A 25,123-nucleotide genomic window follows, 5' to 3' on the forward strand; every position below is an offset into this window, starting at 1 on the left:
TCGGTGTCATGAATATGTCACTTTTGAACCCGGTGTGTGAGAACATGAGCAAATCAGGAAAATATATGTATTGGATGATTTGTGAGTGAAAGGCAAAGAAGAATAGATGCAGGAGAAGATTGACAGAGAGTAAAGGGGTGAACATGTCTCTGAACATGGTTATTGCTAATAAATCTTGAGCGCGAAGGAGAGAGGTGTCAAGTTGCGCAAACAGAACAGCCAAGTGTGTGTGTGTGTGTGTGAGTGTGTGTGTAAACCCACTGACCTCGCCCTCTGGTGAAGAGCAAGCAATTAGGACCTGCCTGTGATATGAACACACACACAGCTGATAACACACACCGATCATAACCAATATTCAGTCAAAAGAATCAGCACATTTGGCATGTCAAACAAACATATTTTGTTTGATTTTAAAATGTAATCGAATTTATTACGACTTCCTGATTATGAAGATAATTAAAATGACAGATAGCTAATGCGTTTTTAGTACAGTGGCTTTACAGATAAATATTCTAGGGATGCAATTCTTTAATAATAATTTATTCGCCAATATTACAATTCTGTACTATTGTCCAAATAGATAATAAATAATTATTATAATTAAAAAAATAAATAAACTGAAATGACTCATTTTAAAAACAACAAGTACATTTAAGTATAGCAGCATTATAATGTACAGTATGAAAAATTTATATTTATTTGAGATTTGCTAAAGATTACAAAACAGTGTTATTGAACTGTTATTGTTTTTAAAAGTCAGCACAGTAAGTGTCAGATGACAGCAAGGGCAACTTAAATATAAAAATGAGCAGAACTATTAAATATCCAATATTTACTGATCAGTGTTATTTTAGTATTATAATAGAATAATATAATTTATTATATATCAACATATAAACAAAACATTTTTCTTAAATATATACATGCATGTGTGTACGGTATTTATATATAAACGTAATAAATATACACAGTGCTCACACACAGTCCCGTGGTTGTGTTAAAAGAAAGGCAAAAGACACAGCAGGTAAAGTCCAAAACTCTCTCAATTTAATTTAATTTAATTTAAATGTAACAAAAGTTTTACATTTAGGTGTTATTGGAAGGTTGAGTTGCAATGTACGTGTCAGAGGGCATTGATTAAAAGTATTACATTACATTTTTCTGTAATAAATTCTATTAATTTGCCATGTTAAACTGACAGCTCTACCTTAGGTGTAACACTATTGTTGATGTCAATAGTCAAAACACTAAAAGCGTCTATTTGCACGTGCACACTGACTCACACATGCACACACACTAACCAGGCCGTTGCTTGAACAGAAACTCTAATGTAAACAGAGCTCACAGCCATCTGCCTAATGTCAGTGTGGCCAGCAGGCTCAGCTCACACACACACACACACACATACACACACACACTATCACTATCTCCTATCACTTCGGATAAATCCTCTGAAATTTTCAAAATAGCACAGACATAAACTATTCAGTCAGCCTTGAGAAGCTGTTAGATTAATATGGCTGCTAATAAACCTGCCTGTTTGACATGAAAAAGTGGAAGTGAGAAATTATTTTATAGTTAATAGCTTACTTTTAATATCAAATAGTTGGGTCTGGCCATTGATTAGCTCTTAATTTAGCTTTGACTGTGCTCACGCTCTTATAGTACAGAGTTAAAGACTCAACAGCTCCAAACTGAGTACCACTGCAGTTACTTTATGTCTAGTATTGCTTTATTTTGACTGGCAAGGACTTTATTTTGGAGTAAGACTTGGTAATATAGTGAATATTTAGAATGGTTTTTTTTTTTACTCACTTTTCTTAAGCTCACCTTTTTTGAGCATGAAATCAGTATACCAAAATGATTTCTGAAGGATCATGTTTCACTAAAGACTGGAGTAATGATGCTCAAAATTCAGCTTTTTGATCTCAGGAATAAATTTCATTTTAAAGTATACTTGAATATGAAAAAAAATAATAAGTTGTAATACTATTTCATAATATTAAACTGTTTTACTGTATTCTTGGTCATATAAATGCAGTCTTGAAGCACAGAAGATACTTTTTTTTATGCACAGACCCCAAACTTTTAAACATATTGTTTCTTAATCTAAATCTTAAAAAGTTTTTGCCATTATGTTTTCTATTTTGCTGTATTTATAGAGTTTTTATAAAAAATATTTTTTTTATTTTACTTGAAGTCTTTGGTTGTCGAAATAGTTTTTCCTCAAACTAAAAAATAAAAAACACTTTTTGAAGTTTCAGAGAAATATTCATATATGTTATGTATAATATGTATATATTAACCTTCCCTTTGTGGAATAATAAATCTGAAGTGTATGGAATCTGCTTTGGCAATCAATTATATCCTTACTCTACTTTCTCACTGAAATTATTTTCAAGACGTTTCCATAGCCATGACTGGCTTCAGCATGTGACATGGGAGTAACTGTTTAGCATATATTTTAAGACATGTTTTTTAGGAAATAGGCCAACAAGTGTTTCATAGTGATTGTGCAGTGCTTTCAGTAGAGTGCGATGGTGTGAACCGTGTGACCTGGAGTAACCCCTCCTCTCATTCACCCAAAGGAAGTTACAGTGTTGGCTCTGCTTCAGGCTCCATTTTTAGCTCTGTTCTGGCTCCCCTAGTGTAAACTTCTTTACAGGAAGTAGCCTCTCCAGGTCAGAGGTTGGCTTTTTTTCCCATACTGCTGTGGAGTAAAGCCCTGGAGTACGACAGATGTCCCAGGATCCCAGAGCGCTCAGCTAAAGCCGTTTTGGTTGAAAGGTTCAACTGATCACTAGAGAGACATTAAATGAGTCTGCTTTTCTTTTTTCTTCTCCCATCAGTTGAGCGCAAACGTGCTGATCTTTCTGTGCACCAACATCATTGGGATCTGCACCCACTACCCAGCAGAGGTCTCTCAGAGGCAAGCCTTTCAGGAGACGCGAGGCTACATCCAGGCCCGACTGCACCTGCAAAGAGAAAACCAGCAGCAGGTCAGTTCAGTGTCCAGGCCATGACCATTAGCATTGACTGGCACAATTTACTAGCTACACTACTGTACAAAAGTATATTTTTTTTTTAAAGAAATGCATTCAATTTGAGTAAAGTCATTTATAATGTTACAATGTCACACATTCCACAAAAATATTAACTTGCATAACTGTTTTCCTGTGCAGCAAATCAGTATATTAGAGTGATTTCTGAAGGATCGCGTGACACTGAAGACTGGAGTAATGATGCTCAAAATTCAACTTTACATCATAGAAATAAATTACATTTGGAAAAGTGTACAGATAGAAAACAGTATTTTTACTGCATTTTTGATTAAATAAACGCAGTGTTGGTGAGCATAAGACAAATCTTACCGACCCCCAAATTTTGAACGGTAGTATTGTTTCCCTTTGAGACAAAATAAGTCTAACCGTATTTGTGTCACTAGTGGTATTTGTATAATCATTTACATCTGTTAATTTTAAGGACTGGTGTTTTTTAAATGCTTTATTCAGTAACTGGCTCTAAATTACATCACCATCTCTGTAATATTTAAGGGGATGTAACAATTCACTCAACTCACAATTCAATTCATGATACTGATTTCGATTTTCTCACGATTGAAAAAAAATCCAAACTCCAGATCTTATCAAATAAATAAGATAAAAAAACCCTCTTCATATAAACAAAGGCTTTGCCTGTGCTCTATCCATTCAAAATTAGAAGCAACCACTGTATTTGAATCACAATCCAAACAAAGATGCTGAATACATGCAGCATGAACAGTTTAAATCTAAATTAAATTGTATAATTAGAAATTTTAAAACAAAAACATAATGCTTTGACTTTAGTTTTGTGAATCTATACTACATAAAACATCTGCACAAAACAAAGACAGATGCTCTGAATGAGGCGCAGACTCACTTTCTGACAGCAGTGAAGTGACATTCAGCCAAGTATGGTGACCCATACTCAGAATTTGTGCTCTGCATTTAACCCACACAGAGCAGTGAACACACACACACACACACACACACACACACACACACACACACACACACACACACACACACACACACACACACACACACACACACACACACACACACACACACACACACACACACACACACACACACACACACACACACACACACACACACACACACACACACACACACACACACACACACACACCTGGAGCAGTGGGCAGCCATTTATGCTGCGGCGCCCGGGGAGCAGTTGGGGGTTCGATGCCTTGCTCAAGGGCACCTAAGTCGTGGTATTGAAGGTGGAGAGAGAGCTGTACATGCACTCCCCCCACCCACAATTCCGTCCGGCCAGAGACTAGAACCCACAACCCTTCGATTGGGAGTCCAACCCTCTAACCATTAGGCCACGACTTCCCCATTGTGGCGCTTATAGAACAGCAGCGTTTCCTTGGCTGTAAAAAGGCAGCATAGCACTTATGAACGCTGCTTTAATATGCAACTTACAGAGATTAGATATAAAGAAAATACCATCTAAACTTTTCTCAAGACAAACTCCCACCTCCAACTGTATTGCGATTTATTTAACATCTAAACTGACTTGAATCATCACATAGGTCTATTTATATTGATTTTCAACTGGCTCGAGGTGAATCATTACATCCTAGCTATGGACAATCATTAATGACATTGGCAAACTAATAAATAAGAATGCCGATAAAAATGTATAAAATTGCATAAAACATGTAGAATGTTTGAGTTCCAAAAATTCCAACAAATTCCATGTATATTAAGTGTAAGGGTGTCGCAATTTACAGGTATTGACGATAATTGTGATATTTAAAAAAATATATATTGATATACAATGTTAATCAGTGTCGGGGAAAGTTACTTTTATAAGTAATGCATTACAATATTGCATTACTCCAAAGAAAAAGTAACTGTGCTACTTTTTGTCCCCTGTGCTGTGCTTGCTAATTTATTTTTAATAACAAAAATCCCCAAAAGTTTTAGTTTTTGGCAACTGTAATGGCCCTTTAACACCAAAAGTGAAATGAATAAACCTCGGGGTGAAGGAAGTGCCTCTGCCTCTTCACCTTACTCCCAATTTCTTTCAGCATGAACAGAAAAGGTGTTACTTGCGTTGCTTAATTGAAAAAGTAACTCTGATATTTCATTATAAATTTAAAAGTAATGTGTTACTTTAATAGTTACTTAAAAAGTAATCTGATTAGGTAACTAGCATTACTTGTAATGCGTTACCCCTGACATTGATATTTATACTTCTTATATGATATTTTGTAAATAATCCAGCACCAGTAAATATCTGGTTGACATTGGTTAACAAAAAAGAAAAAACAACAACGCAGTATGTAGCTACTAATGCTGCACAAAAATCATCTCAAAGGAGATGACAGGCGAAAAAAGTTAACATGCCAGTTTCCAAGTTTTTTGGATTCCGTAAAAAAAAAAAAAAGATACTCCAGTGTGCAGAAAGTGCTGATGAACTATAAACATTTATTTATTTTATCTTGTACACTTTTGTACAGCCAAAATCTGTTAATGCCAACGACAATAACTATAACAGTAACTATTATACAATAAAACGATAACGGTAATGATGGACATTTTAATCGTTGCAATTCTGTGAGAAATAGTGAATTCCACATCATCCATAACAAAAAGGACTGAAATTACTGACAGAATGATTTTTTTCCCAGCTCCGGCATCTATAACATCTGACGACAAAACTGCAGAGCATTTTTATAATAAACAGAACAATAATGTGCGTTGGTGTGGATGCCTGTGAAGTTATGGTTAGTTATTTTTCTCGGTATGGTTGGGCCTTTATGCTTACTGTCATGTCTGTGTAGATTTTGTTTATGTTCCATGTTCTGAGTTCATGTCTTTTATTTTGAAGGTTAGCTTTGTTCCATAGCCTTAAGCCCCGTTCACACCAAGAACGATAACTATAAAGATAACTATAAAGATAACGATATTAGCGTCCACACCAGCGAACGATATCGTCTGTTTATTCTGAGCGCACGCGCGTCTGCAGCTTTAAATCCTCGAGCACGTTATAGCAGGATGGATTCTGATTGGATGTCAATGTTTATATCGTTCATCAGCTGGAAAAAAAATCATTCTGAAAATGATTCCAGCGATACTGTTTCTCTATGCCTTTATCGTTATAGTTGTAGTGTGGACTCTGCTATTCTTTAATATCTAGAATGATTTTTAGAACTATATCTTTATCGTTATCTTTATAGTTATCATGCTTGGTGTGAACGGGCCTTTAGTCCTCATGTTTCCTCTCCCTCATGTTCCTGTTTCCTGTCTTAATTGTTTTCAGGTGTTCCTTGTTAACTCGTTAGCTTGTGTATTTATAGCCTTCATGTTTCCATTTTCTCTTGTTGAGCTTTGATCAGTGGAACCTGCTGTTTGTGAATTCTGTTCGAGTTTGTTGACGTTAAGTTCAAGTCATTATTTGGTTCTGTTTATTTTCTGTTTCGTTGACGCTTTTTGAAATAAACTGCACTTGTGTATAACTCTACTTCCGTGGACTCAGCGTTACACTTAAAGATTCTCTCTCTGTCTCTGCCTTCATGTTTTGAATGTGGTTCATAGGCCAAAAAATTAAATTACAAATATAATAAACACTGTAGTCAGTGGACAAGCCAATTAAATATATGCACTGGGATGCTGCTGTTTGACAGGCAAGGAACAACTACATAAAGAAAGGATATTTGATCTTCAGTGAGAAGAACTGCATGGCATTTTTCTTTCTCACACACACATTCCCTCTCATCAATTTTCAGGAACGCCTGTTGCTGTCTGTTTTGCCAAGGCATGTCGCCATGGAAATGAAGGCTGACATCAACGCCAAAAAAGAAAACATGATGTTTCACAAGATCTACATCCAGAAGCACGACAATGTCAGGTGAGCATTTCTGTTGTGTGTCAAACTGTGCCACATTAACCATGACTGCATTTGATTCGATTGTGAAAATCGGTCTAATCAAGTGATCCAAGGAAATGTAGGATATTATTGGTCTTTAATATTTTTCCCACCCTCTTGGCCTTAATTAGCGTTAGCTTTTAGCTAAAGTTGCTCACCTGCTTTTTATCATCTCTTGTGGCCGTGTGGCCCTTTCTTTTTTTATTTTTACTCTTTCCATTCATCTTCCCTGTCTCTTTCACCCATTTTGTCTGTGCTTTAGCTCTGGAAGCTTGTAATAGAAACAGTGGGGCTTTTCTTTTGAAATGTGGTCAGCTAATTATGGCGAGAGAGGGAATAGTTAATTATCAGTCAGTAGACTAGCGCTAACCCCGGAAGATACTGAAATGAAGCCACGATTCAATTAAAGCGCTCCACAGCGCCTGCTCAGAGTGAATTTCCCCTCAGCTCAAGGGATTCACACACTCATACTCTATACTTTTCTACCTACAGTAGTTGTTTTGTTATCGACCTCTATGCTTCCAAACATTGGCATGACTGTTTCCTGTGAAATGTTACCAGAGCATTTAATCAATGCAGGAACATTTAAGTTAACTATAGACTTTTATGTTATAAAAGACAAAGCAACAATTCATCCAGTTTAAATCTCTCTCTCTCTCTGTGTGTGTCTGTCAGTATTTTGTTTGCAGACATCGAGGGTTTCACTAGTCTGGCGTCGCAGTGCACTGCTCAGGAGCTGGTCATGACACTAAACGAGCTGTTTGCCCGCTTCGACAAGCTGGCTTCGGTGAGCACATCTATTAACACATGCCTAAAACATGTTTCTCAACTGGATCGTTGTTGCACCATTGTCTGTTTACTAATGTGACAACACGAGGTTTATGTTTAATGATATTAGTTCAGCAGGACGCATACAGTTGTCACGTTTTCGTTTAAATATAATACATGTTTAAATGATCTAAAACACAAAATACATTACTGCTTTGTGAACATGACTACGTTTAGTAAATAGCAGATTTCAACATTGATGATAAGAAATGTTTCTTAAGCATCAAATGAGAATACTATAATGATTTCTGAAGGATCATGTGACACTGAAGACTGGAGCAATGATGCTGAAAAATCAGCTTTGCATCACAGGAATAAATTACAATTTAAAAGATATTCAAATAGAGAAGAGTTATTTTAAATTGCAATATTATTACTGTTTCACTGTGAATATTTTGATATTATGTTGATGCAAAAAAATTCAACATAAAAACACAAATTATAAAGGTTTCGAAAGGCTGAAAAATGTCTAACAAGCATGGACATTTGTCTGTTTTTGGTTTCAAAAAAACAAATTATAAAAGGGAACTACCTTACAATGTATATGACACTTTTAAGTACTGGGAAAAAATGTAAAAGTTTTTTAATTTTTTTAAAAACACTTATTCATTCAAGAATGAAACAACCCTACTTAATGTTGCTCTTCTTTGACTTCTCTTAAGACGTGTTGCTCGCTGTGATCTATGTCCTAACCAATGTGAAAGGTTTCTGCTTGTTCTTTCACTGAAGTTTGATCAGTATTGACACGTTTGCACATGGTGTCACATGCACACACAAAAATCACACACTAAGCAGAATGACTACCCTCTTTTTACACCTCAGCGTGAAGCTGCTATCTCCCCAGCTTGAACTTTTTAATTAACTCTGTTCCTTTTGTGTGTGTGTGTGTGTGTGTGTGTGTGTGCAGGAGAACCACTGCTTACGGATCAAGATCCTGGGGGATTGTTACTACTGCGTGTCAGGGTTACCTGAGCCCAGAGCGGACCACGCTCACTGCTGCGTGGAAATGGGGGTGGACATGATTGAAGCCATTTCGTAAGTCTCACTTAGACATCAGTTCATCTGAACATTAACCTTGTGAGATTTATTTCATATGAACAGTTGTGAGGTTAAATCATCTCCTTTTTGGATGTTGGATATATTCAATATTTTATGTCTATTTATTGATATGGGATTTGTGGACAAAATGTACACAGATTCGTATGGTAACAAATATAATTTTTTATGTTAAAGTGAGACCCTGACAGTTGGGGAAAATGACCTGGTGTTTTTATTATTTAATGTAACTATTCATATTATTTTATAATAGTTGTTATAAGTAGTTTAATAATACTGTAACTATTTATAATTCATTCCACGAATTAGATGCAAATTCATAGATGAACAGTATATTGCAGCTAGTGTTGTTATTGTTAATGTTAATTATAATAAAGCAAAAATGTAATATTAATATAACAAAAATTAAATATATATTAGAAATTCTGCATCAGCCAACTAACTGAAATAACAAATAAAAAAGTTAAATAAGTACTAAATATCTAAAACTAAAATGAAAAATGTAATTTAAACTAAAATAAAATTACTAAAAATGACAAAAGCACATACAATTAAATGTCTAAAAAATTCAAAATCAAAAACTGCTAATAAAAGCTAATATGGACTACTAGTATGTAAAAATAATACTAAAACAAGACTTGATTTATTAATATCATGTTTGTGTTTGTGTCAGATTGGTGCGAGAGGTCACAGGGGTCAATGTAAACATGCGGGTCGGGATCCACAGTGGTCGTGTGCACTGTGGGGTTCTTGGATTGAGAAAGTGGCAATTCGACGTGTGGTCCAACGACGTAACGCTGGCCAACCACATGGAGGCTGGAGGCAAAGCCGGGTGAGACTCCGACATGTACACACCGCTATACATAGCACTGGACAGACTGTTTAGTAAATGTAACATTAACAGTGCTGACACAGCTGAACCTGGCTTTATTCCTCAGGAGGATCCACATCACTAAAGCTACTCTGCAGTACCTGAATGGAGACTATGAGGTGGAGCCAGGTTTTGGAGGGGAGAGAAACGCCTACCTGAAAGAGAACAGCATTGAGACCTTCCTAGTGTTGGGCTGCAGTCAAAAGCGGGTTAGACACGTCATTCTGTGCTGAGTTCATGCAACAGCATTTTTGAGATGATTGTGCTATAACCTTTACCATCTTCAAATGTCACCAACAAGCAACATCTCTGCTATTAAAATACACACACACTATCTTCCAGTCCAAAGTTTGGGATCATTGAGACTTGTAATGTTTTTAAAGAAGTCTCTTATGCTCATCAAGGCTGCATTTATTCAATTAAAAATACAGAAAAAAACTGTAATCTTGCAAAATTTTATTAAAATATAGCATAACGGTTTCTATTTTATTATCCTTTAAAATATAATTTATTTCTGTGATGCAAAGCTAAATTTCCATCAGGCATTACTCCAGTAAAGTGTCACATGATCCTTAAGAAATCATTATAATACTGATTTATTAATAGAATCATCAATGTTTGCAACAGTTGTGCTGACTAATATTTTTGGGGAAACTGCGATACTTTTTTCAGGATTCTTTGATGGAAAGAACTAACAATATAAATCTTTGCTACCACTTCTGAACAATTTAACGCATCCTTGCTGAATTAAAGTTTTAATTTCTTTCAAACTGTAGTGTATATTGTAAGATAAAGTTTCTTCCAAAATCTTAAGCAGCTTCCAGCACTGATAATAAATCAGCATATTATTATGATTTCTGAAGGATCGTGTGACACTGAAGACTGGAGTAATGATGCTGAAAATACAGCTTTGCATCACTGGAATCAATTAGATTTTAACATATATTAAAATAGAAAAACATTATTTTACATCATAATAATATTTCACAATATTATTTTTTTTTCATATATAATTTTTTATCAAATAAATGCAGCCTTGATGGGCATAAGAAACTCTTGTAAAAAAAAAAAAAACATTAAAAATATTATTATGGGATTTTCTAACCTGCAAAAAAAAAAAAAAAAAAAAACCTTTTTATAGTAAAAAATAATGGTAGAACATTTCTTTAAATATAATCAGTACAGTCAAAATTACTGTGCTGCTCTTAAAATTTTTATCACAAAATCTCAAATTAAATTGATATAGTTTTACACTGTAAATAATAATGTTATGATTTGTGATGCATAAATTCATTTGTAACGTTTCATACAATGGATTTTAGTTTTATCGTTTTTTTGTAACTTTTTTTTAAATAAATTTAGACATTTATTAATTATCTGGCATAATTTGTTTTGTTCTAGTATTTAGTTTAATATCGGTGCATCCTTGAATTTGAATCCTTCTCTTTTATTCAAGAGCACAGAACTTTTCCTCTGTCATTGACTGTTTCAGAAGGAGGAGAAGGCCATGATGGCTAAGATGCAGCGCACGCGGACGAACTCTAACGAGGGTCTGGTGCCGCGGTGGGTGCCTGACAGATCCTTCTCCAGGACTAAAGACTCCAAAGTCTTCAGACAGATGGTGAGACTTCTGTCACCCACTCCCTATGACTCTCTCTCTCTCTCTCTCTCTCTCTCTCTCTCTACATGCTTCTTTCAGTCCTCCTACATTACTCTCATATCTTTCTAACCTTCTTTGGCTCACATTTGTTCCTTGTCTTTGCTCAGGGCATTGATGAAACATCCAGCAAAGACAAGTGAGTGTTTTTTCTCACCTTTTAGGGAATAAATGTAGTAGGGGAAGTGGGAAAACAGGCAGAATTAGTAATGTGCTTTTCTGACTGTTCTTCTGCACACAAATGCAGCCGTGGTGCTCAGGAGGCGCTGAACCCTGAGGACGAGGTGGACGAGTTTTTGGGCCGTGCCATTGATGCCCGCAGTATCGACCAGCTCCGCAAAGACCACGTGAAGAAATTCCTCCTCACCTTCCAAACCTCCAGCCTGGAGAAGAAGGTCAGACTCAAAGACGCTGGCTGAGTACCAGCTTCCCGTCCAGTTTAATGTAGTAGTGCCAGTCTAAACAGGATGGATGAGATCATCAGAGATCAAATGTGACCCTGGGCCACAAACCAGTCTTAAGTGTAGATTTTACGAAATTGAGATTTATACATCACCTGAAAACTGAATAAATAAGCTTTCCATTGATGTATGGTTTATTAGGAGGACAATATTTGGAGGAGATACAACTATTTGAAAATGTGGAATCTGAGGGTGCAAAAAAATCTAAATACTGAGAAAAATCTCCTTTAAAGTTGTCCAAATGAGATTCTTAGCAATGCATAGTGAAAATCAAAATGAAGTTTTTATATATTTTATGGTAGGAAACATGATCTTGATTTTATATCCTTATGATTTTTGGCATAAAAGAAAATAACTTTGACCCATACAATGTTTTTTGGCTATTGCTAAAAATATACCCCAGTGACTTAAGACTTGTGGTTCAGAGTAACTCCAATTTCCTGCTTGGTGTTTAAGAAGAAGAAAAGTAGACTGAATTCTTCAGAGTTGTTCAAATCAGATTTTTAACATGTTATTAGGTTAACAGAGTTCTTGGGGTGAACGTTAGACATTAGCTCTCACCAATAACTCGCACAGCACCTATTTTTAGCACAGATTGGTAAACCAACATATTTTAATATATTTTATTTTCTTGTCTTGTTTCTAGTATGCTAAGAAGGTAGATGATCGCTTTGGCGGTTATGTGGCCTGTACTCTGCTGGTCTTCTGTTTCATCTCTTTTATCCAGATCATCATATTCCCTCAGTGAGTGATCAACACACACACACACAGATACACACACACACTAGTGATGGGAAGTTCGATTCTTTTCCGCGAACCGTTTCTTTCGGACGGTTCGATTCAATAAACCGGTTGAAAAAACGGTTCAGCGGTTCTTTTACGCTCTACGTAATGACGTCATTGCCGATGATGTAATGGCGTCGCGTCTATCAAACATTCAAATATATAAATTCACTAATCATAACTTTAGTCAGTTAAAAACCTCATATTCATGAAATGTTTACAATTGAATTTTGCAACAACACCTAAATACAGCAATAATGTGCTTACGAGGATTTAAGTCTTGAAGCTATAAAGTAAATAAATTAGGTGTCATCAGCGCAGAAACCATGATCCTCTTACTAAACATAATCCATTGCGATGTATTTGTTATTAAATGAACTTACATTTCGCCAGACTGCCCTTCATCCAAGCCCTCGAAATACCCGCGCTCATAACACTAGCACAGAATCAGTCAGAATCAATCACCAAAAGAATCAGTTCAGTTCAGACGCGCAGTGAGTCAGTCTGCTTCACGCTGAATCACGCATGCGCAGTATAATCAGCTCCTCGGTTCTCGAAATCAGTTCAATTTACTGATGATCCGAAAACCGATGCAACCGGTTCTTGACTCGAGAACGAGAATCGCTCTAACCCGCACGTGCTGCAGTTCAGTGTCATCAGCTGCTCTACTCGTGTTCATTTTCTGTTTACTACAAACTCAATTTGTGAATGTGTCATCATTAACTACAAATACAGTACAGATATTTCATAAATCATCCCTTATTCCTATTAAACATAAGAGTCTTTAGAGTCTTAATTATTGTCCAACTTCCCTGAAAACCCCTTTGGCCTATACATAATCTACAATATACAGATTGGAAACATTCATAAAAAAAGAAAAGAAAAAAAAAGTTATTTTTTCACACTTTCCGATTTTTAACAAAATACTTCACGCATGCGCAGTATCATCAGTTCATCGGTTCTCAAATCGGACGTGTCCGACAGAAACGATTCTCGGTTGAGTGTACTGGTGATCCGAAAACCGAAGCAACCGGTTCTTGACTCGAAAGCGAGAATCAGCTCATCGGTTCTCAAATCGGACGCGTCAGACAGAAACGATTCTCGGTTGAGTGTATGAGGGCTGACCATACGTCTTTTTTTCCCCACACACGTCCTGGCCAGGGCTTCTATATTGCCTCAAATATCCAGGTTTTGTTTTCCTGATGCTTCTAGTCAAACACATCTCATATGTACGTGTATTTGCATCGCTTTGACCTTCCTCTGTAGATCCCACCTTCTCGCACGCCACTGCTGCACGTTTCGATTTTTACCTTCAGCAAGTATGAAAACAGGAAAACAAAGCCAAAAACTGGGAATTTTAGGCAGTGTAGCAGTCCTGGCCAGAACATGTACGGGAAGCGAGGGCGTATGGTCACCCTTCAAAAGGAGGTTTTGTCAGGTTTAGCTAACTTTTGTACAAATATGTCCCTAATATATGGCTAAGTATGCACACACTCACACACTCCACATGAATCTGAATCTCCGGTGTGTTTTGCAGTACTCTGGTCATGCTGGGAATATACATCAGTATCTTCGTCATTCTTGCCAACATCCTCTTCATCTGTGCCATTTACTCCTGTGTGAAGGTAAGAAGTCTGCTTATGCAGTTTTTCATTCTCTTGCATCTTCTCTTGTTCAAATCTGTACAATTGTCCTTTCTTTCGCTCTGTTTCGCAGCTCTTCCCTGCTGCTATGCAGACCGTGTCCAAGAAGATTGTTCAGTCTCGCACCAACAGCACACTGGTGGGAGTTTTCACCATCATCCTCGTCTTCATCTCTGCCTTTGTCAATATGGTATGCAGAGCTGCCAAATCACTTCACACACAACGTTAGTGTGTCTAACACTTAGCTAACAATCTTATTTCTTCCAAAGAGACTGTATGGTCACAAATGTTACTTAAAATACCAATTCTGTCAACATTTACTCACCCGCATGTCGTTCCAAACACATCTACAGAACACAACATTTTGCCAAATGCCTGTACAATAAAAAAAAATGACCAGGGTTGTCAAGATCCAAAAATGGCAGTAAAGAGTTAGAGAAAGTGCAGTGTTTATTTTGAGGTGACCTCTCCATTTAAAGGAATAGTTCAGCCAAAAATGACAATTTGCTGAAAATATACACACCCTTTAAAGGGTTAGTTCTCACAAATATTAAAATTATGTAATTAATGACTCACCCTCATGTAGTTTCAAACCCGTGAGACCTCAGTTTATCTTGGGAAAACAGTTTAAGATATTTTAGATTTAGTCCGAGAGCTCTCAGTCCCTCCATTGAAGCTGTGTGTACGGTATACTGTCCATGTCCAGAAAGGTAATAAAAACATCTTCAAAGTAGTCCATGTGACATCAGAGGGTCCGTTAGAATTTGTTGAAGCATCGAAAATACATTTTGGTCCAAAAAATAGCAAAAACTACGACTTTATTCAGCATTGTCTTCTCTTCCGTGTCTGTTGTGAGAGAGAGTTCAAAACAAAGCAGTTTGTGATATCCGGTTCGCAAACGAATCATTCGATGTAACCGGATCTTTTTGAGCCAGTTCACCAAGTCGAACTGAATCGTTTTAAACGGTTCACGTCTCCAATATACATTAATCCACAAATGACTTAAGCTGTTAACTTTTTTAATGTGTTTGACACTCCCTCTGAGTTCAAACAAACAAATATCCCGGAGTAATTCATGCACTCAAACAGTACACTGACTGAACTGCTGTGAGGAGAGAACTGAAGATTCACCCATTCACTGCAGAGCATCCACTGGTGAGCAAGTGATGTAATGCTACATTTCTCCAAATCTGTTCTGATGTAGAAAAAAAAACATCTACATCTTGGATGGCCTGGGATTTAATAAAATTTCAGCAAACTTTCATTTTAGTGGTGAAAAATTACTAAAAATGTTTGTATCTATGCCTAAAATGATGATGTATTTCGGAGCCTGAGTGTATGTTTTGTTTTTTCTGCAGTTTTCCTGTGATACACAGACGCTTGTGGACTGTGTAGCAGAGCGGTTTAACTGGTCATCAGAGATGGTGACTCCCTGTGTCATTCAAAACTTGTCTCGCTTTGCAGCCGATGGCCTGAATATCTGTCCCAGCAACACTCCCTCCTGCCCCTTCCCTGAGGTAAAACCTGTGTATAGTCACACTAAGATCCAAACTTTGTAGCGTATGAAACCGGATTCATGTTTTATCCCCTATGTCTCTTTCAGTATTTCAGCTACAGTGTGCTGCTGACCATGTTGGCCTGCTCAGTGTTCCTGCAGATCAGTAGTATAGGGAAGCTGGCTTTAATGCTGCTCATCCAGCTCACCTTCCTGCTGCTTGTGGAGTGGCCAGAGGTGGCGCTGTTTGACAACGCAGACCTCTTCGTTACTGCCAATGCGCTGTGAGTACCGCTCCCAGCCAAATAGAGGGCGTCAGTAGAGCTCAAACACCACAGAGACGAGTAGCTCAGAAGAGGCTTTATGTTCAGAAGATCATAACTAGAGCCCATCTGTGGTCTGTTGTTTGTGATTATATTCAATAATATAATGACATTACATTAATTTAGCATTCAAGTTTTAAATTCTGTGGTCTGTGGTTTGCTACAATGTTATTTTAGTATAATTTACATACTACTATATTATAAATTATAGCTCTTATTTTTATATTTTCAGTTTTCAGTTTGAGAAAGTTTTAGTAGTTTTTTTATATGCTTTTTGTTATATATTTTTTAGTCTTTTTTATTCTTTTTTATAATGCTCTATTTTTTGTGTATTTTAATTTAGTTTTAGTTTCAGGATTTTTTGTAATTTACTGTATCTTAATTTTCTTAAGTTTTTGATCTAGTATATTTCATCTATATTTAAGCTTTATTTCAAATTAATGGATTTTTTTTAAATAGTTTCAGTTTTCAGTCAACAAAACTGGTTTGCAATAATAATTATAAAATAGAAAAATAAATAAAATATGAAATATAGAAAACAAAAATATTTTAAAAATCTCTGAATATGCTGATGTGTATATGAAATATAAATAAATGCTCTAAGGTTTAAGAGTCGTTGGGATGTGAACCTTTTCACTGCACGTTAAAACGAGTGTTTTTCTTGTTCTTCTTTAGTGTTTTCAATGAAACTCTTTATTTATTGCTTCTATAAATGCAAAAATGTTTAATGTTCTTGGTTTTTCCGCAGGTCCAGTCTCAATACAACTACTGAGCAGTGGTATGTGCAATTAACACAGTCTCTTTTTAAGTCTCTGATGTAAATAATTTATCCTGTGGCTGACCTGATCTCTCGTTCCAGTTCTTCCACGGTGACTAAAGTGTCCCTAAAGGTCATGACCCCAGTCATCCTCACTGTGTTTGTACTAGCACTGTACCTACATGCCCAGCAAGTGGAGTCAACGGCTCGTCTAGACTTCCTCTGGAAACTTCAGGTCCGGGTTTAAGCCTACAGTTTTTTGACCAACACCAAAAGTTTAATCACTAAACTACAACCACATATCTTTAATGTTGTCATCATGGTTTACTAAGATATACAACAACATGTCAATAATGTCAAGAAATAACTTGTTCATAATATACATTGAGAATAATTCATTTGTCTGTTTCTCTACAGGCCACAGAAGAAAAGGAGGAGATGGAGGAGCTTCAAGCCTACAACCGCCGGCTCCTCCACAACATCCTGCCCAAAGACGTGGCCGCACACTTTCTAGCCATAGAGAGGAGGAACGACGAGCTGTACTATCAGTCGTGTGAGTGTGTGGCCGTCATGTTCGCCTCCATCAGCAACTTCTCCGAGTTCTACGTGGAGCTGGAGGCCAACAACGAGGGAGTGGAGTGTCTGAGGCTCCTCAATGAGATCATCGCTGATTTTGATGAGGTTTGGGTTTGAAAAGAATTGAGAGAAGCATAAATTATTAAACCATTCTTTATGACCAATATAAAGGATCTAACTTTTGAGCGGTAGTGTATATTTATGAAAACCTCCCCTCTATATCTCTCCTCTGTTGCAGATCATCAGTGAGGAGAAATACAGGCAGCTGGAGAAGATAAAGACAATTGGCAGCACCTACATGGCGGCATCCGGCCTGAACGACTCCACCTACGACAAGGAAGGCCGCTCGCATATAACCGCCCTGGCAGACTATGCCATGCACCTCCGCGAGCAGATGAAATACATCAATGAGCATTCCTTCAACAACTTCCAGATGAAGATCGGTGAGTTTCAAAATAAGTGTCCAATCTTCACGGATTTCTTTTATTCTTTTTTAAATGATCAAGTCAGATCAAGTTCATGTGGTGCATTTTTGTTTGTCAGCAAGTCTCTTAAAATATCACATAATTTGACCTTTTTATGACAAGCCAGTATAAGTTCAGGGTTCATATAAACAGAACTTTTAGAATCTAAAAGTGGATTTGGATTCATTCAGATTGATTAAAACTAGTGCATGTGAACATACTTCTTGAAAATGTGGTTGTTGTTTTTTCACCATGATAAAACTGAAAAATCTAACTTGTAAGTTTTTATGACAAGGTGTCGTGGTACGACTACCCACAAATACAACAGTATTTTTTAATTATTCATGATCTAAATACTAGTTACCATGAAAGTTTATTTTAATAAACGTTCTGAAATTATTCAGGTGTTATGCATCTTATTAAAGGTGTCGAGAAAATATGTTCTTGAGAGTTATACCCAGTGTTGTTAATTAAAATGATAAGGTTTTTACACTTAATACACTTATAATATTAGATAAAACATTAGATATTAAAAATTTTGCCTTGGCAATTAACAGTTTACAGTTAAGGGTGTGTATGCTAACGAAGGATAAAGTGCTAGAGGAGGACCGGGATCAAATGAGGATTTTACTGACAATAGAAGGAGAAACAAACAATAATACTACACTTACAATACAATACAATACAATATAGGGTAAACATACAAATAACAGCATTAACATCACAAAAGGTTAAGTTACAAATAATCACGGACAAAGAAGAACTACACAGACAATGTATTTAAGCACACAGAAAGTGATGAGGGAACTGGAGACAGGTGGGGATCAATCAATTAACAAAACAAGAAAAGGAAGATGACCAAATAAGGAAACAGTAAGTTCATAAACGTTACATAACTAAAATAAAATAAGTTTAAATACTAAAACTAGTAGTGCTGCTGTCAAACAATTAATCACGATTAATCACATCCAAAATAAAAGTTTTTATTTAAATAATATATTTGTGTGTGTACTGTGTATATTTATTATCTATATATAAATACACAAACATGCATGTATATATTTAAGGAAAATATGTTTTGGTTTATAAATACTAAAATACCAGTAGTCACACTACGTGACATCACACGACATGATTTTTTTTCTACATGAAACTAAGGCTACATTTTTAAATTGGCGTGTGTGTGTGTGTGTGTGTGTGTGTGTGTGTGTGTGTGTACAGGACTGAACATTGGGCCAGTGGTCGCAGGAGTTATTGGTGCCAGGAAGCCCCAGTATGATATCTGGGGAAACACAGTCAACGTGGCCAGTCGAATGGACAGTACAGGGGTCCCAGACCGTATTCAGGTAAACCTTCAAGCCTTGAGATGCTTTAGTCATAACGAGCAGTTGATTCAGAAGTGATTTTCTGATGTTTAACTGGATGTTTGCAGGTGACCACAGACCTGCACCAGGTGTTGGCCGGTAAAGGTTACCAGCTGGAGTGTCGAGGGGTCGTAAAGGTGAAAGGCAAGGGTGAGATGACCACTTACTTCCTGAACGACGGACCTCCCAACAGTTAGCAGCACACTACAGTTCCTTTGGATTCCCACAATTCCCTAGAGAGGAGGATTGATCGAGGCAAGCAGAAGACAAACAAGCAGCCATCGCCATCACTTGAAAAAGGAAGATTATTGAAGAAAAGCAAAGCAGACTCCAGACTGGAGAGTCGTGGCGCTCCTGGATATGGCTGTGCACCTTGAAGGACGATTGTTTTAAGCCTCTCCCTCAGGCTGCTTGAAAGATGCAAAGTCTGTTTATTTAACAAAGGCCTTTACTTGCCGAAGAAAAACGCTGTACATAAGGCATTTTCTCCAGTTTTTATTTTTGTGTGACATTTTTTTCCCCTCTGTTATTCTTATTTCAGGTGAATATAAATACAGGTACTCATGTTCTGTTCGGAATTCCTTATTTATTTTGATCTTGATGTTTTGTGCAAAAAGTCCTTTATGGAACAAGTGTGAAAAACGCATACACATTTATACCGTACATAAACCCGTACGCTCGTATATCTGTGTGTGTGTGTACGAATACAGTATCTGTATAAACTAAGAAGAGAACTATTGACCAAAGACCAAAGTATTTAATACAAAAGTTTGAATATTATGTAATGCTCCGACGTCCTCACCCCTCAATTTTTTTCCCTGTTTTCATGACGTCTTATCATTTACAGTAAATTACACTGATTGGTCGATGAGCATCGAGCACCAGATCATATGAAGGACTAAATGGTTTAAAAATGTACCTTTTCCTTCAGAATGACAAATTCTGGATGGAAAACTTGTTTTGAAAAGCTAATTTTTAATTTTATTTTTATTTTTTTTTGAAGTACGACCAGGTCTGGATCTTCAACGCGTTCTATAGGAAGACTTTGGTTTTATTTTATGTGTTCCGTCAACCATTTCTTCTTTTTTCAAAGAAGTATTTTTGGTACAAAATGAAATAAAAGGAAAAAAAAAGAAGTTTTTCTGAGGCATCTGGGGAAAAGCCACGGCATTGGATACCACGGTACGATCCAATTCATTCTAGAAGGACTTTTTTTTAAAAACAAAAGAAATATATCTATAAATTATGACTGAATACTGTGCTTTGTAATCTCGAAGGGGCATAACTCTTTTCACTGTGAGGTTTCTATGATACAACTAGCTGCTTTCTTGCCAAACTAAACAGCTCAAAAGCATGTCTGATTGTGGAATCTTCTCTACCAGTTTTGTTTGTTTGATTCCCTGAAGTTTTCATGTTTGGGTATTTTGTATCACCTCTGTATCTTTTTTTTTTCTTTTCCTATTCTGATTGTTCTTATATCTATTTGATTATGATTCCATTCCAGCTGAGAAGAGGGAACAAAGCCCTGAACTGAGTACTAACTGATCAACTGCAGTCAGTCATATGATCAGATAAACTATATTATTCCCTCCACCCTTGTTATGCTTCATTGTAGTGAACATCTCTTTAAGGAAAAATACACATTTAAGCCGTAAACTTCAAATTCATTAGGTAAACAGTTGCTAGCCAGCTAATTGCTAATATAGAAGACTTCCCTTACACTGCATGTGTGCAGTGCAAATTGCAGTGCATTTGCCTTAATTTAACAAATTTCAGCATATGATAACAGTGCCTCTGTATCAGACGGTGTACAACGCAAACTGTGCGAATCACCTGTTGGACGCGACACGTTCATCAGCTCGGTCACCTTTTTCAGCATAATGGCTTGCATGATGGCCTTTTTCCTGCTTTGTGTTCTTCACTTATTGAGAATTTGCTGTGATGGTAGCTTGCTCATTGCATGTCAGTTGATCAGGTTTGTACCAAAGGCAGGGCGCCCTGTTGTTCCGTCCAATATGTCGAATAAAAGCGTACACGAGTGGAGATTCAGCGTGAGGGAAGCAATCACAGTATCTGATGTACTGCTGACACACAGGAGTGTATTTGACTACTACTGACTCTCACCCTGGGGCCTCTGTGTAGATCAGCGCTGAACGACTCCTGATCGTTTCCTTATTTTCGATTACCTTTTTGTTCGTTTCATTCTTTTTTTACTTTAGTTGAAGGATTAGAAAAGAGACGAGCTCTCCAGCTTTGCAAAGGAAAGTTGAGGAAAGACTCTTGATGAATATAGACACAACTTTTCCCCTCTAAAAATAAAAATATGTCTGTTTTATTTGGGTTTTGTGATTGCTTATTATTGTGGTTTTGTTTGAATCCCTTTTTAAGTTTTGGTAAAATACATTAGGAATTTATTTGCTTCAAATTATTGATAAGTACACGTCACCTGTTTTATCACCATTATTAGGAAAGAAAAACAAATGGGATCAGAATTAAAAATTTTTTTGCAATTAATTATTATCACTTCGATAATCAAACTAGTAAGCCTTATTAAAGCTGCGGTAGGGAACTTTTGACGCTCTAGCGGTTAATAAACAGAACTGCTTGCGTCTTGCGGAAGAACATCGTAGCCGGAACTACTTCTCTCTGTTTATGTCTATGAAGAATCACAAAGGTACTGGGTTACTCCGCCGCGGTACCCCCGAAGCAATCTAAAATAGTCCGAATATAAACACTTATTATAGGTGCACCCTAGTGATTCAGGACAAGATAAAAATACGGTTTGGAAAATGGATTCATGGTGTTCTCGCTTATTATATACATTTTTCTACATTTTGAACACAAACAAAGTTACGGACCGCAGCTCTGATTGGTTATTTTTTACCGGGAGTGCATGACTTTCTGCAAATGGCAATAGGACACTGGGAGGAGCCAGAGGAGCTTGATTTTTTTCCCCCACAGATTATCTGTCTCATATTCTACTGTCAGGACATGATGACAGGTTTAATAAATATGTAAAAAATATTTTTTTTACAAAAGTTCCCTACAGCACCTTTAAATTTTAACAGTGTGAACGGATTTATTTCTGCATGTCAGAACTCTACGTGATATTTGCGTGTAAATCCAGATGCTTTGCTCAGTGTAGGTTTTATGCATTTGGTGAGCTGTAATTCAAATACCATTGTTAAGGTAGCTTATCATGATCCTAGATCTTAATGTCATCCTCTTGTAGTCAGTCTTTGAAGATCCAAAACATTTAGAGGTCTACTAAAAACTTAACCTCAGGAAGATGTTTCAGAATGTTAGCTGCTTCAGGTCAACTACCTTTATTTCAAAAAGTTAAAAATAGCAACGTTTCGGTCAAAGACCTTGGTCAAGCAAATCGGCCTGATGAAGGTCTTTGACCGTAACGTTGCTATTTTTAACTTTTTGAAATAAAGGGAATTGACCTGAAGCAGTTTTGACCTGAATCTTTGATCTTGCACCTGGTCAAAACTTTTTTTGGATGTGCGTATTTAGATTTTTCTTTATTATTAATACTGGACCGTAATGCACGTATATAAAAAATTACCCCAAGAGTATGGAACTAAAATTATTGCACTAAATTCTATAAACAATATGGCACAGCCATAGATGTGTAGTGGATATGTTACCTGATTGCAGAGTTGTATCCTCTGCACCTCCTTTTCTGCAAAGCGAAGTGACACACTGCCGTGTTGAAGTATTATGGGACTGTGATCACCATGTGAACATACGGTCTCACAGATTTATAGACCAAAGATCAAAACAAGCTGAAGTCTGGGCAGGTCATTGACATCGCATTCACAAACCTGAGAAAAGAAGTGAAATTTGCATTAAAGCATTAAACATTAATAGTCTGTTGACAGACACACATATAGCTTCATACTTGGTCATTTCGCTGTTCTTGTGTGGGAAGTGACGGGTTTGAGTCCAAGGCTCCTGGTTCTTCAGGCCATCGGTGGAAACCCACCAGCCGTACTGCTGGCTGTACGTCACAGGAACACGATACAGGTGAAAGGGAAACACAGGATCTCACACTGATATCACTTATTCACAGCTAGAGAATTCCTCCATTCTGACCAAGTATGATTACATAAACTCTCAGAGTAATAGATGCAACCTTACCTCGTGTAAGTTGGTTCTGAGTAGATGTTAACATCATGTCCCCAAATATGTGATTCCAAAGAATGAACATTTCTGTGCAGCCAGGTAAGCACTTGAGCAAAGCAACCTCAGACCTTTTTATTAGATCATTCAAACTACAGAGGTCGCATCAGTTTTTTTTTTTTTACATATACTGATACATTGCTATTTAGTCTTTTAGGTTTCACTCATGGTCCCCTTAATTATAAAGAGCTCATAAAAATGAATGTCACAAAGAACAACACTCTTGCCACTGTTTGACAACACGTTAACCCTCTCAAGGCAGGCGTTGCTGATTTGCAACAGGTAAAAACTAACTATATTTTATGTATCTGGAGTACTAAAAACTTGTTACTAAAACTTAATTTGAGCCTGAGAGGGTTAATCGAAAACAGCATTTATACTAATTTGCTCTACAAACGGCTGAAGTTTGATAAAGTTGAAATGTACCGCAGTCTTGGTGTCAACACGCTGCCTCCTGAATGAGTACCATTGGAGGAAGACTCCAGTTGAATTGTTCATATTTTACCCTTTGATCATGTAGCACACTTCTAGTTCACTGTTACTCTTTCAAGATGCGTAGAGCAAAAGATGTCTGCATTTACCCACTACAGGTGTGATCATTGTGTTCCACAATGAGGCATGGTCCACTCTTCTCCGCACCATCTGCAGTGTCTTACACACTTCACCGGCTGTTTTACTACAATAACTCATACTGGTGGATGATGCAAGTACTCAAGGTGAGTAAAGGCAAACATGCATTGCATTGTTTGGTACCTGCTTTAAATAAGGTTCCAAATTCTATGGACTTATGTTGAAGGAAGGAGCTAAGCCATATCTAGAGACCAGAATACCATAAAGACCTGGTGTTGGGATCTTTTGACTTGAGCCAAAAAGCAACCACCCAGAAGCAATGGCTTAGTAAAGAGCACTCATAACGCCCCAAGCAACATCTTAGTAACCCCCCAGGACTCAATAGCAACTCTTTAGCAGCCTCCCAAAACACCTTAGCAATAACATGGCAACCACCCAGAACAGTGCCTTAGCTTCCCCCAAGACACACTAACAATGGTCCAATTCCAAATGGAACACTTCATGTGTACTTGGGGTCATACGGACTTACAATGGCCACTGCGTGCATGTGTCTGTTAAGTCCACAAGACTGTAGGGCAGGGTGTCCAACTCAGTTCCTTGAGGGCCGGAGCCCCGCAGAGTTTTGTTCCAACCCTCCTCCAACACACATAGCATTTAGTTTTCAAATAAGCCTGAAGGACTTGATTAGTTGGATCAGGTGTGTTTAATTGGGGTTGAATCTAAACTCTGCAGGGCTCTGCAGGGGTCAAAGTGGCATTACGTCACGAAAATGAGGGTGCCATTTGGGACAGGGCCATTGGCTTAGCAGCCACTCAGAGCACCCTAAAAATGCCTAAGCTACCACCCAGAGCATTATGGCAACACCTTAGCAACCACCTAGAAGACTCTAGCTACAGCTACAGCCCATAGATATGAATTGGTAGATGCTCCATTCGACTCCGCCAAGAACGTAGATGTGTCCGCCATCTTCTCTAACCCTACACCTTAGTAACCACCCAGGACACACTAGTAATGTCTAAGCAACCACTTACAACACCGCAGTAACAACTCAAAACATGATAGCGATGCAGTTGTGTTCTTGGGGGTTGCTTAAGTATCGCTAGGGTTGCTGTTAAGGCATTTCTAGGGTGTTAAGGCATTAG

At 37.2% G+C, this 25,123-nt stretch overlaps 1 protein-coding gene across 2 annotated transcripts in view; it reads left to right on the forward strand.

Moving 5' to 3' along the window:
- The window catches only part of LOC113093005 (adenylate cyclase type 6-like), a 60,836-nt gene extending 39,278 nt beyond the window's left edge, over positions 1-21,558 (forward strand). For both annotated transcript variants that reach the window (XM_026258827.1, XM_026258829.1), the window contains exons 4-23: positions 2,850-2,999; positions 6,806-6,927; positions 7,621-7,732; positions 8,681-8,808; positions 9,503-9,661; positions 9,768-9,909; positions 11,193-11,321; positions 11,468-11,496; positions 11,605-11,752; positions 12,465-12,562; positions 14,139-14,226; positions 14,318-14,434; positions 15,603-15,761; positions 15,848-16,023; positions 16,811-16,840; positions 16,922-17,054; positions 17,237-17,500; positions 17,634-17,838; positions 19,081-19,205; positions 19,292-21,558. In XM_026258827.1, coding sequence (XP_026114612.1) covers positions 2,850-2,999; positions 6,806-6,927; positions 7,621-7,732; positions 8,681-8,808; positions 9,503-9,661; positions 9,768-9,909; positions 11,193-11,321; positions 11,468-11,496; positions 11,605-11,752; positions 12,465-12,562; positions 14,139-14,226; positions 14,318-14,434; positions 15,603-15,761; positions 15,848-16,023; positions 16,811-16,840; positions 16,922-17,054; positions 17,237-17,500; positions 17,634-17,838; positions 19,081-19,205; positions 19,292-19,420 — 2,643 coding nt within the window. In that variant the 3' untranslated portion in view covers positions 19,421-21,558. The remainder of the gene's footprint in view (positions 1-2,849; positions 3,000-6,805; positions 6,928-7,620; positions 7,733-8,680; positions 8,809-9,502; positions 9,662-9,767; positions 9,910-11,192; positions 11,322-11,467; positions 11,497-11,604; positions 11,753-12,464; positions 12,563-14,138; positions 14,227-14,317; positions 14,435-15,602; positions 15,762-15,847; positions 16,024-16,810; positions 16,841-16,921; positions 17,055-17,236; positions 17,501-17,633; positions 17,839-19,080; positions 19,206-19,291) is intronic.
- Positions 21,559-25,123: the final 3,565 nt, after the last annotated feature.

Source organism: Carassius auratus, unplaced genomic scaffold (assembly GCF_003368295.1).
Source record: "Carassius auratus strain Wakin unplaced genomic scaffold, ASM336829v1 scaf_tig00214826, whole genome shotgun sequence".
In the NCBI taxonomy this organism is placed as follows: Eukaryota; Metazoa; Chordata; class Actinopteri; order Cypriniformes; family Cyprinidae; genus Carassius; species Carassius auratus.